The sequence below is a fragment of the Chaetodon auriga genome, chromosome 4 (genome assembly GCF_051107435.1).
Source record: "Chaetodon auriga isolate fChaAug3 chromosome 4, fChaAug3.hap1, whole genome shotgun sequence".
In the NCBI taxonomy this organism is placed as follows: domain Eukaryota; kingdom Metazoa; phylum Chordata; class Actinopteri; order Chaetodontiformes; family Chaetodontidae; genus Chaetodon; species Chaetodon auriga.
Window position 1 is genome coordinate 12,932,175 of NC_135077.1, and position 13,515 is coordinate 12,945,689.

At 43.6% G+C, this 13,515-nt stretch overlaps 2 protein-coding genes across 2 annotated transcripts; one reads left to right on the top strand and one right to left on the bottom strand.

Moving 5' to 3' along the window:
• Window positions 1-488: 488 nt before the first annotated feature.
• On the bottom strand, window positions 489-5,672 carry cct4 (chaperonin containing TCP1, subunit 4 (delta)). Its single transcript, XM_076729307.1, has 13 exons — window positions 5,353-5,672; window positions 4,713-4,765; window positions 4,528-4,617; window positions 4,217-4,325; window positions 3,557-3,821; window positions 3,230-3,362; window positions 2,937-3,076; window positions 2,735-2,831; window positions 2,251-2,361; window positions 1,896-2,026; window positions 1,285-1,519; window positions 808-921; window positions 489-656 (listed from the first exon to the last, which is right to left on the bottom strand). The coding sequence occupies exons 1-13, from the start codon at window positions 5,468-5,470 to the stop codon at window positions 642-644; spliced, it is 1,611 nt and encodes a 536-aa protein (XP_076585422.1). The 5' UTR covers window positions 5,471-5,672; the 3' UTR covers window positions 489-641.
• A 199-nt stretch (window positions 5,673-5,871) lies between these two features.
• pus10 (pseudouridine synthase 10) lies at window positions 5,872-13,382 on the top strand. The gene is made up of 18 exons (XM_076729111.1): window positions 5,872-5,989; window positions 6,650-6,784; window positions 6,923-7,213; window positions 7,307-7,393; window positions 7,533-7,567; window positions 7,666-7,780; window positions 8,043-8,104; window positions 8,219-8,264; window positions 9,102-9,166; window positions 9,250-9,335; window positions 9,412-9,537; window positions 9,619-9,675; window positions 9,780-9,856; window positions 10,685-10,740; window positions 10,863-10,980; window positions 11,254-11,396; window positions 11,926-12,025; window positions 12,270-13,382. Exons 2-18 carry the CDS (start codon window positions 6,659-6,661, stop codon window positions 12,306-12,308), a joined length of 1,629 nt encoding a protein of 542 aa, XP_076585226.1. The 5' UTR covers window positions 5,872-5,989; window positions 6,650-6,658; the 3' UTR covers window positions 12,309-13,382.
• The last annotated feature ends 133 nt before the right edge of the window (window positions 13,383-13,515 follow it).

Genomic DNA, 13,515 nt, shown 5'->3' on the forward strand with positions numbered 1-13,515 from the left:
AGCCTGACCACTTTCAATGCTTTTTCTAAGAAGTCCCTGAAATTTATTCAGAATCTCAGTACTTTTACAATTCAGTGATGCTAGACTTTGATATAAGCTGAACTCCACTTCTAACAATTACATTTCGTCTTTACACTTTCGTTATATTGCTTGCTTGTGTTGTCTAGCAAAATTGACTGATGCCAGGGAGGCTTTCTTTAAGATTTTCAGGAAAGAAAAAAATGACTTTGCATTTATATTTAAATTATTGTACTCCTGTATGTTCAAGTTTCATCCCGGAAATAATTTTCTCAGTAAAAGGAAAATTTATTTGGAACCATTTTCCACATTTTCACATATATACCATACTAATGTGTTTCAACAAAAAAAGAAAAAGCACAATTGTAAATCCAAACTTTAAATGCACCTATTTTAATGGGCTAAAAATCCTCTGAAACAGTATTAAGATAACCCCCCCAAAAAGGCAAAAGAATCACACAGGCAACAGCTGGAGTGTCAGCAAAAAAACAAGCCTTTTTTTTAATTAAATTATGCAACGTAACAACTGCAGGGGAAATCTGAACAGACGGACATCAACAGAGTTTCTGGTCCCTCGCAGTACGAGCAGGCTTCATGAACAGAACACACTGGACTCAAAGCTCTTATCGTGTGTTTACCTGTAACAAGATAAGACAGATTCTCACCTCCGACTTAACATGATACACAACATACTCAGATTTAGCAAAAACATGACCAAAGACTCGGCGCAATTAAAAAGAAAAATCACTATAAATGATTTAGCCCACAGTTTGGGGTGTTGAGTCTTACCACATCGTCGATCTTGAGGATGCTGCGGACCGTCTCTGTTGCCAGGGTCAGTGCACTGATGGACACCAGTGAAGGCTGCACCACCAGCTCTTCCAGGATGTTGGAGATTCCTCCCTGTCACACACAGAAACAACAAACCAGTCAGTCAAATCAGTCTTGATACTGGGATACTGGGAGGCTTTAATGCTGCACCATGATTGCATGGTTAATGTGACATGCTATTGCACACAGTTTTATGTTTTAAAAATCACTGTATAACACAACTGCAACCAATAATTATTTTATTGCTGACTCATCAGTCAATTATTTTTCCAATTGATTTAAAAATTTGTCTGTGAAATGTCAGTAATAACAGAAAACTTCACAGACAGATCCCAAAGCAGAGTCTTTGCACTGCAAAACAAAAACCTAGCCTAATCCTATCTATGTAACTTCATGAACATCAACATGTTATGAAACGGGAGAAGGAGAGCAGACCTTGCGGACGTTTATGCCGGCCATCTTATCTCCCTGAGCGTGCCTGTTGCGGAGCTCCGTCACAGTAGAGATGGGGTTCAGGCCGGCGTTCTCAGCCAGCGTCGAGGGGATCACCTCGAGGGCGTCACTGTAAGCCCGCACACAGTACGCCTCCATGCCGCCCAGGGTACGTGAGTACTCTGCCAGACGCACAGCCAGCTCAATTTCTGGAGCACCGCCACCAGCTATCAGGGCTCTGAAGGGCAGGGGAGGAGAAAGAACAGTCTTCATTCCTGGAGCAGTCTATGTACAATGACACATTTCCCCAAATACCTGTGGATTTGTTGAACATTTCATCATCTAAAAAATAATCAAAATTACTTCCCAGTCCTTCGAGATTTTGTAATATGTGTGTGAATGCTCCCCAGCCAAGTTGCTGAGACAACCAGGAGTGAATAAAGGTGAGCTTTCCACAGTACTGTTCCTCAGTTTGTTACGCTCATGAAGGATGAAACATTGCAAGAGCGCCTTTGTCAGAGGTCACTATGTTGAAAACAACTGTTGAGACAGTCTCTCTATCAGAATCAGGAGGAATGTGTTTCTTTGTGAAATAAGCTGCAGAAATGACCGACCTCTTCTTGACCAGGCAGCGGATGACACACAGCGCATCATGGATGGAGCGCTCTGCCTCCTCGATCACCAGCTTGTTGGAGCCCCGAACCACGATGCTCACCGTCTTCCCGGGGCTGGTGCAGCCTGTAACCTGCCAAAGACCAACACCAACCGTTTACTAGAAGAATCACACTGGAGATGTTTTCATATTCTGGTTCCCAGTATTTTACAATTGTCACATTTTTGTTGTTCTATCAGCTCGTTAGTCTTCAGTTGTAATGTATGAAGTGTGATGTGTCACTGATCGTAAAACTGCTATAATATCAACTCTGACTCATCCAAGATCTGAGTCCAAAGGCTCAGTCTGACACGTACCTTGACCAGCTTGCCGGAGCCGTCCAGGCTGACCTCCTCCACCAGCTCTGCTGTGCCAAGCATCTCTGAGGTGAAGTGGTCGATGTGGGCGATGGGCTTGGTGCCAATAGTCTGGAGGGGAGGGGAGACTTTGTTTTACTCGACTGTCATACAACAGGTTTATTTGCACAGAAATAACAATGTATAGATGAGAATCCTGTTCAATCAAATTCACAGAGCGATAAGAGTCAAACAGTACAAAAAGTTCACTCTGCAGCTCCTTACTGAAGCTTTATTCTGACTTGGATGCAATTATGATTTTATCAAAGCCAAACATGTTTTCAGGTACCGAGACTGAGACATGAACCCATCTGTGTAAAAAATCTCCTCTTTGACCAAGGCCAAAGAAGAACAAACTGATCAGAGCTTCAGAGAGTGATGGAAGTGTCTATTCATCTATAGTAACTGCTGCTTGTGCAGCCTGAAACATTTCGCTGAGGCTCACCTTGCAGATGAACTCGATGTCCTCTCTCTCAATGTCCTTCACCACCATTATCTTCATTTTGTTGAGGAAGTGCAGGGCGAGGTCGCTCAGAGCGTCTCTGTCACAGGACAGTTTGTTGTTAGTATGAAACAATGTTCACTGTCCATATGTAGAGTTTGATAAGACATGGCAACCAGTGTCTGATCTCATGTATGCTGTTTACCTGAGGATGGACTTCTGGATGAGCAGCACATTGCAGCCGGCCTTCTTGATCTGTTTCACCATGTTGAGGATGTAAGCGCGCTCCTCCCGCAGCACGCGGTCCATCTGGGCATAGTCTGACACCACGATCTGGTTGTCCATCTGTATGTCGAAGATGCACAACAGGTCAGGGAAGAAAGGACCATGACAGGAAGTTGTCATGATGTGAAATGATTTCAAACTAATATTAATTAGAAACTAAGAAATTAAGTTTTTAAATATTTGCTTTGGCTGTGTGAAGGTCAGGTGACTCACGTCAGTTTTGGGAGGGGACAAGCAGAACTGAATGAGGCCGATCTTGGCCTTCTCCACACGTGTGACGCCGCTGTTGGCCACTCTCTGGGTCAGCACCAGGCCCTCCACCAGCTCACAGTCATCAATGGTCCCTCTAAAAACACAGCAAAAATCCAGGTTAATACTGTGAAGGTAGGCAGAGGTGGATCTAAAATCCATGAACTATGAAGAAATACAAAAATGATGCTTCTCAAATGACTTTTTCACTGAACCAGGTAAAAATTTCCATTTTTGAGGCGGCTGTTGTAAATGATTTGTGATATGGACCGGCTGGATTTCAGCACTCACCCGAGCTTCTTGATGATTTTGATGTCGTGCAGGTCGACGCTGGTGGCAGTGGCCGGGTCGATGACTCGCATGACAGCGTCCACGCTCATGGGCGCCAGCAGGCTGGAGTACTGAGACACCACCTTGGAGCACAGTGACGTGGTGGCGCTGTTGAGCAGCGTCTCGCGGTCGCTCAGCTGCACCGGCCGGCTCATGGCTGTCAGCACCTCCACACCCTTCTCCACAGCCTTCTGGAAGGACTCCGAGATGATGGTGGGGTGGATACCTGATTGATGAGACAGTGTGTAAACATTAGCGTCATGTCAAACATCTACATCATATATATATATACATAAGGATTTGAGGATTTTTTTCAGTTTTATATCATTTTAAATTAAGTATGACCAATTTCAAAGTTTGCAAATTTTACCACTCAGGTTGATTTTTTTTTCCCCACAAGTCCAATCAATTAACACAAAGTAAACATGGCAAAAAGGGCCCCAGCCTGAATTTGAACTTGAAAAATCTGCATAAAAACATGTGAATGCTCCCAAAAAATGGAATTCATTCTCCTGCACTAATTCTCCATGAGAAAGCACAATTTCCCAAGATACGCATTTACAATAATGGTGCTAATTCATATGAACTTTGTGTTTGTTTTCTGTCCTCTGCAGCTCTTACCTTTCTGCAGCAGTTTGTAGCAAGCGTCCAGCAGCGCCCCAGCAATCACCACCACAGAGGTGGTGCCGTCACCAGCCTCAATGTCCTGGGCTTTGGACAGTTCCACCAACTGAAAAACACACATGCACATTTCAATCCAGGCTTGAAAAACTACAAACCAAGATTAGTTCACACTAAAAATACCAATGACATGTACCACAAATTATTCATGGAAAAAGTAAACGAAACTCAAAATTCTGCTGTAAAAAGGAGCGTTCATATTTTGGATGCAAAGGAATCAACACCATCAGAAAGTGTCTGTTGGAACGTACCATTTTAGCTGCAGGGTGGAGCACCTGCATCTGCTTCAGGATGGTGGCGCCGTCGTTGGTAATGGTCACATCACCTTTCTCATCCTGGATCTGATACAAACGGGAAAAACAGCACCTGCTTAGAAATGTGTGTATGTCCCAAGAGCAAGGTGAAGTTAGCGTGAAGCCAAAGTCTGTTCACTGACCATCTTGTCCATGCCTTTGGGCCCCAGGCTTGTTCTGACTGCATCTGCAACAGCTGTCAAACAAGCAGGTGATCTGTCAGTATGGTGGCAATGATGAACTTTCAATCCACACTTCACTACTCTCTCGGTCCCTCGCATCTTCTGGCCATATTCAGTATGCAGCACTTTGGGCAACTGAGCTAGCTAATGCTGAGATTGTGTTGAGTCATGAGCATCTTGCAGGGACAGAACACAACACCAAATTCCCGATGTTGTGCATCAAAATTTTGGAAATCGACATATTTTGCTTGCTACCTTAAGATACACTGAAAGAAGCTTTAATAGAAACAAAGCAAATTTGAGGTGGGATTTCAGAGCAGTGGTATCAGGTGCCGTCACAGATGCCGAAAAGTATGGGTGATTATTTTCTAATTATGATAAACCCCTCTTAACGTTTGTACCAGTCATGTACTTTTAAGTAAGGCTGTTAAATTGGTACTTTGTTAAACTGGATCTGGGATCAGGGAGAAGCTACAACTTAAATAACAATGAATAACGGTGCCCTGCCCTACCCAGCCTTCAGCTATGAAACTGAACTGAAAGGTAAAATTTGGGGCTTGATATTAGCTGTTTAAAATAACTTGTAAATCTTTCACTGTACCTTTTGCAGCCGAGATGTTACTGAACCTAATCTGGGCCGGCTTGTCACGATCCACATACGCCCCTCCATTGTTTCTGCTCATGTTTGAGGCTTTCGGTGCTGCCTTCGCTTCCGGCATCGCAGCTTTATAATCGATCGGAAATGTTAGGAGAAATCCTCAGAACGGGACTGATGCGCCCCAAGACTGAAACACCGCGGTTCGGGCTCGGATGGACTCAGATTTAGATGTCTCCAGCCGGCCCCGGTCAGAACCTTCCAGAGCAATCGGCCGCGGCGCAGAGAGAAGGACCCGGCTGTCAAATTGCCCGGCGCTTGAAGATGACGTTTCAGACAGTAGACCTCAATTACCGAAGTAACAGAATTGACTTGCGCTGATTTTTCACATTCTAAAGGTTTTATTTTTGTCCAGATTATACATTAATGGACTTAATTGTCAAAAATAGTTCAGATGTAGTCTCTGCTTAATTGCTAAAGGCCAAGTTTTCACATTAAGTTAACGAAAGCTGATCTGGGTTGATTAGCTGTGTCTGTTTAGGTTGAAACATTAGGGAAGAAGCATTTTGGATGAACATGTTACCAGGCTTCTGATCCCCCCTGTTTCCTTTATATTTTTGTGGGTTAACTACCTTCGTGTTCGGTAGGTTCATTTCGAGTGTTTAGCAGCAGCTCACTGGGCTGTTTGCGTTCATGTTCTCTCATTATGGCTCTTTAAAAGCCCAGTGTTAGCTTAGTTAGCTTAGCCGACAGCAGAGTTGGAGACCACATAGACATGCTTTAACGGTTGTTTTGAGCCTCTTTGGCAGGTGCGTTTTAAATTATTGAGTATCCAGCTGTCTAGATTATCATGTTTTTCTTGCGTATTGCAAGAGTAGCTGTTTGTAAGTACACTTAAAAAACGTCCTGTTCATTTCTTTTAGTGAACCTAGGATTTCACAAAAAATAGCTTATGGTCAGCACTGTTATGGCTATGTACAGTGCAGATCAAGGAAGTATTTACATAGCACTTTTTTATGATAGAAAGTTACAAATTGCATAACAAGATTTAATTGCATTATTCCTTTTTCACATTTTTGACCAGGATGTTATAATAGCAACTCTCATAACCAAGATTTGTACTGTGAAGGACAGTTCATTTTTCAACTCCAGAACTATGTAATGGAGACACAGGTAATTGACATTTAGGTTTTGCAAAGTCAACAGTCATGGTTGGACAAAGTACCTATCCAGTGGCTGATGAAGTAATCATTTCAGCACTAATGTGGGCTGACCAGCCTGTGTGTCTCTGCATTCCCTGCAGCCGTCAGTCATGCTGCCGCTGAAGGAGAAGGACAAACCCATTGTTCAGAAGCTGCTGTCGGCCGGCTGCTGCGCTCGCTGCATCCTCAGGTTCTGCTGTGTGAGCGTTCAGGCTGCCTATCGACAACCCCAACAAGTAAGATTCATCCTGCTCTTAGGACATCTTAGCACCTTCTGTATTCATTCAGAAATGATTCACAGTGGCTGGTGTTCATATGTAATGTCAGTTTCTTTTTGATCCTTCATACACTGTGTCATTTTTCATCTTATGCAGGATACACTCAAGGAGCTTCAGGCTTTCATAAGCAATACAGAGAACACCAAATCCCAAGATTCAGCAGCAGCAGAGTCCACCGAAGGACACTACAAATCCCAAGATGCAGCAGTGTCAGAACCACCTGAAGACCCACCGAGTAAAAGAGCGAAACTGGAGTCCATTGACACTGCTGCTCCATCAGAGGAAGATTCTGCTGCTGTGGTCAAACTGAAGGATGAAGAGTCAGGTGTGTGTGTGGTGTGTTTGGGGATCCTACAGGAACTCTGTGGCACACCTCAGGCTGTAAAGGTGCGTGTGCTGCTTTCATACTCAACACTATCACCGCAGTGTCAGAGTGTATCACGTTTGAGATGAACGTGATGTTTTGTTCTGTGTTCACAGATCAGCGAGGCAGTGAAAGCAGAAAAGTACGAGTTTGACAGCCTGGTGCTGTCTGTCTCTCTGCCTGCTCAGCTGTGTGTCCGAGAGGTCAGTCTCTCTGTGTACGATGTCATTTAATGAAGCTATTTTCAGCATCGTATGTACGTTTGGTGTTCTAGTGAGTGTTTTGAGTTCCAATGAAAAGTCACATTCGAGGGACTTTGACGTGTGTTTTTTAATCCTGCAGCACTCCTGTTGGCTTCATGTGAAGAAGGAACTGAGGTAAAGGAATTTGTCTTGACTCATATATTTGAAACATGACTGCATCTTCAGTCAGGCGTCAGATGGGACCATACGTTTGCTTCTGTTTGCTCACTCAGAGAGAAAAGTGTTGCAGCAGACAAGGACGACGTCATCCAGGTGAAGGAGGCCTTCAAGTGGATCATGCAGGGCCCAGTCGCCAAGGAGCTGGGGGGTGTTGCGGTGGTTACGAGGGTAGGTGACCCCCCTTGGAGAGGAGAAAAATTCAGTCAAGTTTATTTGAGGAACATTTTTTATACAATCACTTACAAACTTTATAAATTACAATTTTAACTGTTATTCATTGAGGGCAGGTTGAGGTTTCAGTGCCTTGTTTAGGGGCAAAGGAAAAACCATTAATGTTTTCTCAGGTTTCACAGCCAGGATTTGGATTTTTGAAGCTTTGAATTTAATTTCTGTAGATGGAACCGACTTTGTGTTTCTTTTGTTTTCACAGAGTTTGTTCGAGGTCGGTGTGGAGTTCACCCACCCAGAGACAGACGCCGATTGTCACTTCCTGTAAGTTCGAGTAATAGTTATCAGGTCAAAGGTCAAGACCACAGTCAGTGTCATAAATATTTCTGTTTACCTTGTAGTGTGATGCTCTGACTCCTCTTTTCTGTCCTCCTACAGTGCATCAACATGTCCTGACTGCTTCAAACCCACCAAGAACAAACAGGTCAGGAAGCAACAAAGTCAAGGTGTTCTGGTATTTTTCAGTAGCACCTTTCAAATCACGAGGATTTAGTTTATTGTCACACTGAGACCTACACGTAGTTGAGACACATTAAAGGAATAGTGAGACATTTTGTGAACTACACTTATTTGCTTTCTTGCCGATAGTTAGATGAGAAAATCGATGCCACTCTCATGTGTGGGTTCAATATGAAGCTAAAGCCAGAAGACGGTTAGGTTAGCTTAGCTTAGCAAAAAGACTGGAGACAGGGAGAAACAGGTAGCCTGGCTCTGTCTGAAGGCACCTCTGAAGCAAAAACTGAAGAGAAAATATGGTTTTGTGTCCACTCGACCAGCGGGACGAGTGGATTATTTGATATGAAGGGCAGGAGGACAAGACGGTTCAGTCATGTGAGTATTGGTTGGCGTTACGAAGGCCTGTGAAGGAGACGAGTCATTTGGCTGTCGTGGATCCTTCCCTCCTCATATCTGCTCCTCACATCTCAGCTCCTCCCAGCAGGGGAACATGGTAGAAAATGCAGGAAAAAGCTGTGATGAATTCTGTTCACCACATGGGGTCCTCGTGCTCACTCCAGCATCATGTTGAAGAAATGTGCGTGCATACACAGAATTTTGATGTGTAGCAGTGATTGATTACATTTGATCATGTCTGCTGCTTCGACACAGATAGAAATCTGTTGGCAGCATTATGAACTGTGGCTGAACAGAATAGACAATTCAAATGTAATTAATTACCGAACAGACATGATGGAGCGTCACAGCTAAAAATGCTCAGAATAAAATCGAGAAATGCTGACTGTCTTTTTTCCTCCGTCTGCAGTCAGTGTTCACCAGGATGGCGGTGGTCAAAGCTTTGGAAAAGATAACTGACGCCAAATTTCTAAAGTAAGCTTCACTTCTCTATCTCTCGGTTCTAGAAGTTTTTCTAAAATCAGCTGTTTGAGGTGATGCTCGTTGATTTATTTCAGACACTACCCTTCTCCACCAGCGCAGCCGACCAGCAGCTGCATCCCTCAGGACGTCCAGTGTCTCCACGTGTCTGTCTTTGTGGCAGGTATGGAGGGACACTTTTCATGTTCTGCGTCAAAAGTGGCTCCACTTTCTGTCCTGATGTTCTTCCTGTTGTCCAGGGAGGTACAACAAGTTCTGTCGCAGTCTGCCCCAGACTCCATGGGTGATCGATGGAGAGAGGAGGATGGAGTCGTCAGTGGAGGAGCTGATCGCAGCACCCATCCTCACTTCCTTCAGAGCCAACGGTGAGTCCATGCTCTGATGGCTAGTCAATAAACCGGTGCTGAACGTGTCCTGATAATCTCCCCCTTCATGTTTTGTTACAGGATTTAATTTCTCATCATCCGGCAGGGAGGATGTGGACGTCCGGACTCTTGGAAATGGTGAGTCACACTTTTTTTCTTTTTCTAAGCTGCACTTGCAGAGGATTTTGTCACCTGAAGTGTGAGAATGAAATATTTTTCTTCTGTTGTGGTTTAATTGGCAGGTCGTCCGTTTGCGATGGAGCTGCTGAACCCTCACAGATCCAGACTGAGCAGAGTGGAGATGAAGCAGCTGCAGGAGGTCGTCCCATCAGCTCAAACACCATCATTCACCTCACGGGCGTCACACAAAACACTTCATTCAGTGAACCTGTAACTGTTTTTGAGCACATTTTCAATTTGCACATAAGTAGAAAAAGGTTTTGCACTCAGAGTCGGTGGAAAATATCTATAGAATTAAAATGCAAATGGAAACAGATTCAGTGAATTAGTCATGACATACATGAAGCATGTGACTTAAAGGCCCACTGAAGCTTCAACTGAACGGCTGAAATCATCAGATGTGTGCAGAGGATGAGGAGACTGGAACCTTCCTCACATTAATAATGAAACACAAGTATTTCCATCATTTTACATTTTTTTTCCCCCAGTGTTTGAGGTTTGACTGGAGCTTTTTTAACTACATGGCGTCATTGCTCCCTCCTCTTCTGCAGTGGACTAATGGCACCTGATTGCAGCATTAGCGCCACCTACTGTTCATCTTGTTGGACCAATTCCTAATGTTTGCACAACAGCATTGGACGGAAAAGCACCTAAATTTGTGTCTTCTTTGGCTCATTTTCTGACAAGTCAGTTAACATTTGGATGGAAACCGGCGACTGACTCATTTTACACAAACCTTTGGTCATATCTTCAAAATTCAGAGCGAGAAACAAAACATCAATCAAAACAGAGGAAGTTTAGGCCTGATGTTTGAAGAGTCTCAGTAGTTCCTGAAATATTAAACTTTGGACCAAAGACATTTGGTCCATGAGCATTTTATACTGCTGATGTTAGCTCTTAATCATGCAACATTCAGGTCCTCACATGTTCTTTACGACCACTGACCTCGTTTTTGTTCTGTTTTTAGACCATCAACAAGTCCTCAGACAAAATCCGAGTGAGAGACCTGCAGATTGTTAGCAGGTGACTAACCCTAAACATGGATCCAAACTGCGCCTGCATCATTAAATCTCTAACAGTCAATGAATGTAAAAGGCCGTTGATGAGACTGTGCCATGTTTCGCTGTTTGTGTGTTAAACTGCAGAGAGGCCATGAGTCGGATGAAGGAGGGAGAGGAGGAGAAAACCAAGTCGTACTCGGCGCTCATCTGGACCCAGAAACCCATTCAGAGGGAAGACATCACCTTCATCGATGACATCAAGGTCATTACAGCACGCGCGCACACACACACACACACACGGGCTGATATTTATGCCTCCAGGTACTGAATTTATATTTGATGAATGCTGTGTAATCATTAGTTTTACATCAAGTCTGGAAACTGAACAGTAGTGTTTTCAAACTGGGTGGATTTTGAAACCGAATTTCATTCACTGTTTATTGAATTTTAAACTGTGAAGCTCCAGGAATAGACTGACTGTCTTATTGACAGAATAAAGATTCATATCTAAAAGAAACTGATGTTCACCCATCAGGAACTGACTCTGGACCAGAAGACTCCTCTGAGGGTTCTGCACCGGCGGGCGCTGGCGGTTCGTCAGAGAGTCATCCACAGCATGAACACCCGCTTCCTGGACTCCCATCACTTCTACCTGGGGCTGAAGACGCAGGCTGGGACGTATCCTCACATCGAGTTTGCTGTTTGTCCAGCTGAGGAAAATGATTCAGTCATTAAATTATGAGCAGCGCCATGATGCTGTAACGCTCAGTGAGATATGCTACGTGGAAAGGTCATGTGACTCCACCTGGTGTAACAGCGTGGAGTTTTTATTCTAATGTTTTGAGTATTAGCATGCTAACCTGATACATTCATGATGCTAACTTTACGAGCTAACACAAGTGGCAGCTTGTTAGCATGGGCACTCTTTTTCTGGCCAGCTGTTTTCATCCATGGAAAATCTGTGTTTTTCACACATTATGAGAGTTTGTGGCTCACAGGGAGTTAGCATGGTTAACGACTTTTATTCTTCTTGTTCCACTGTACTTTCATCAGCTGAGGTTAGTTACAAACAGACAACTGTTGCCAGCTGTCCTAGTTTTTAAATCACTGTAAAACCAACTTTTAAGCGGCATTTAAATGTTTGAAATGTGGCTCTCTGAGACCTGCTGCTCTGATCAAAAAAGCGCTCCTGAACGTCAGCCAACAGTTACATCAAAGAGTTTGTCCACGGAGACTTCGGTCGCACCAAACCCAACCTGTGCCAGCTGCTGAAGACGGATACCGACATCCTGGAGCTGGACGTGGAGGTGGGATGAAGGAACCAAACCACAATCTTAGTCGATCACCCATTCAGAAATTTAAAATCTGACATTTGTAGATGAGAAATACCAGAGCAAACAGCAGGAGACAGTTTTAGAAGCATTGATCTGAATCGATCTTCTGCTGCTCTGGAATAGATCATTTCCTCGGAAATTTAAACATCAATATGGAAAATACTTTTGTTTAATAGGCTTTGTTGATCCTGAGCTTTCTGCCTGTGTCTCCTCTCAGTCTGTGGACGTGGACTGGCCTCCGTCCATACCAGAGTGAACGCTGCCCCCGTCCTGTATCCACGATCTCACTGAGACTGAATTGGTTCCGTCAGCAGCCGAGGATCCAGTTTGGGAGGAGCTCTACACCCAACCATCGACCAGGTTCAGAGAGCGTGAGACTGAAAACAGGAGGAAACCATCGGTCACATGGTGCTACTGCTGCGTTGTGAAGCCTGTTCTCTTTGTTTGTTGGTTCTGGATGTGCCTTTTTTAACTGGATCTTCACTGGTTTCACTAGAAAACACATTCTAGTGGTCTTCAGTGGTCATCATTTGTGTAACAAGGCTGTGAGCGATGCAGCCAAATGAAGGACTGATGCTCGTTACACCTGAACTGTTAGATCTTTACCACCAGTGTCTCGAGGCTGGCACCACAGTTGTGGTCATGTTACCTGAATCTAAACTGACGGTCTGAAAATAATTGCCAAATTATTTTTCAGAGCAAAATGTTTCCAGATACAAACGATTTTAGTTATCCTAAGTTCCTGTGAGGCAGATTTTGATGATACAACATTTAACATTTGAGAACTTTCATTGTGTCAAACTCATTTTTGTCCTGTTGGATTCAAAGTTGAGGATTTCAGTCTCAGTTTTCCTTGAATCTGCAGAGACAAACAGCAGTGACTCTTTTCTGTAAATATATCAGGTTGAATTTCTCTCCGAGCTGATGCTCCTCGCCTCTGAAATAAAGGGTCACGACAACAGAAGCCCTGAAATGTATTTCTTTTAATTTAATTCAAAATAAATACTACCACGGCAATGCAAGTCCACTACTGGGTTCTTGCCCTAATGTTTTGGTAAGAAAACAAACGAGCAAACGATCAAAAAAAAAAAAAAAAAAAAAAAGAATAAAAAGAGACTTCAGTTAATGCATCCATCATCATCATCATCATCATCATCATCATCATCATCATCCTTCAGCGACTTTCAAGAGGTGCCTTTTTTAACGACATACAAGGTAACACTGCCTAGAATGACAAACATAAATAAAACAAATACTGTGGTACAAAAAAAGGGCTTAAGGAGGAGCAAGGGATGATGGGATTGGAACAACCTGATGAAACCAGCACTGCAAAAATAAAAAATGAAATGAAATTAAAAAATGTCAGCCGCGGTCCCGTCTTTTTCTTTTCAAAGAGGGTGAAGGAAAACAAACGACAGTGCAGACTCCACGGTTACAGTCATGTCCTCTCACAGAAATTCAGG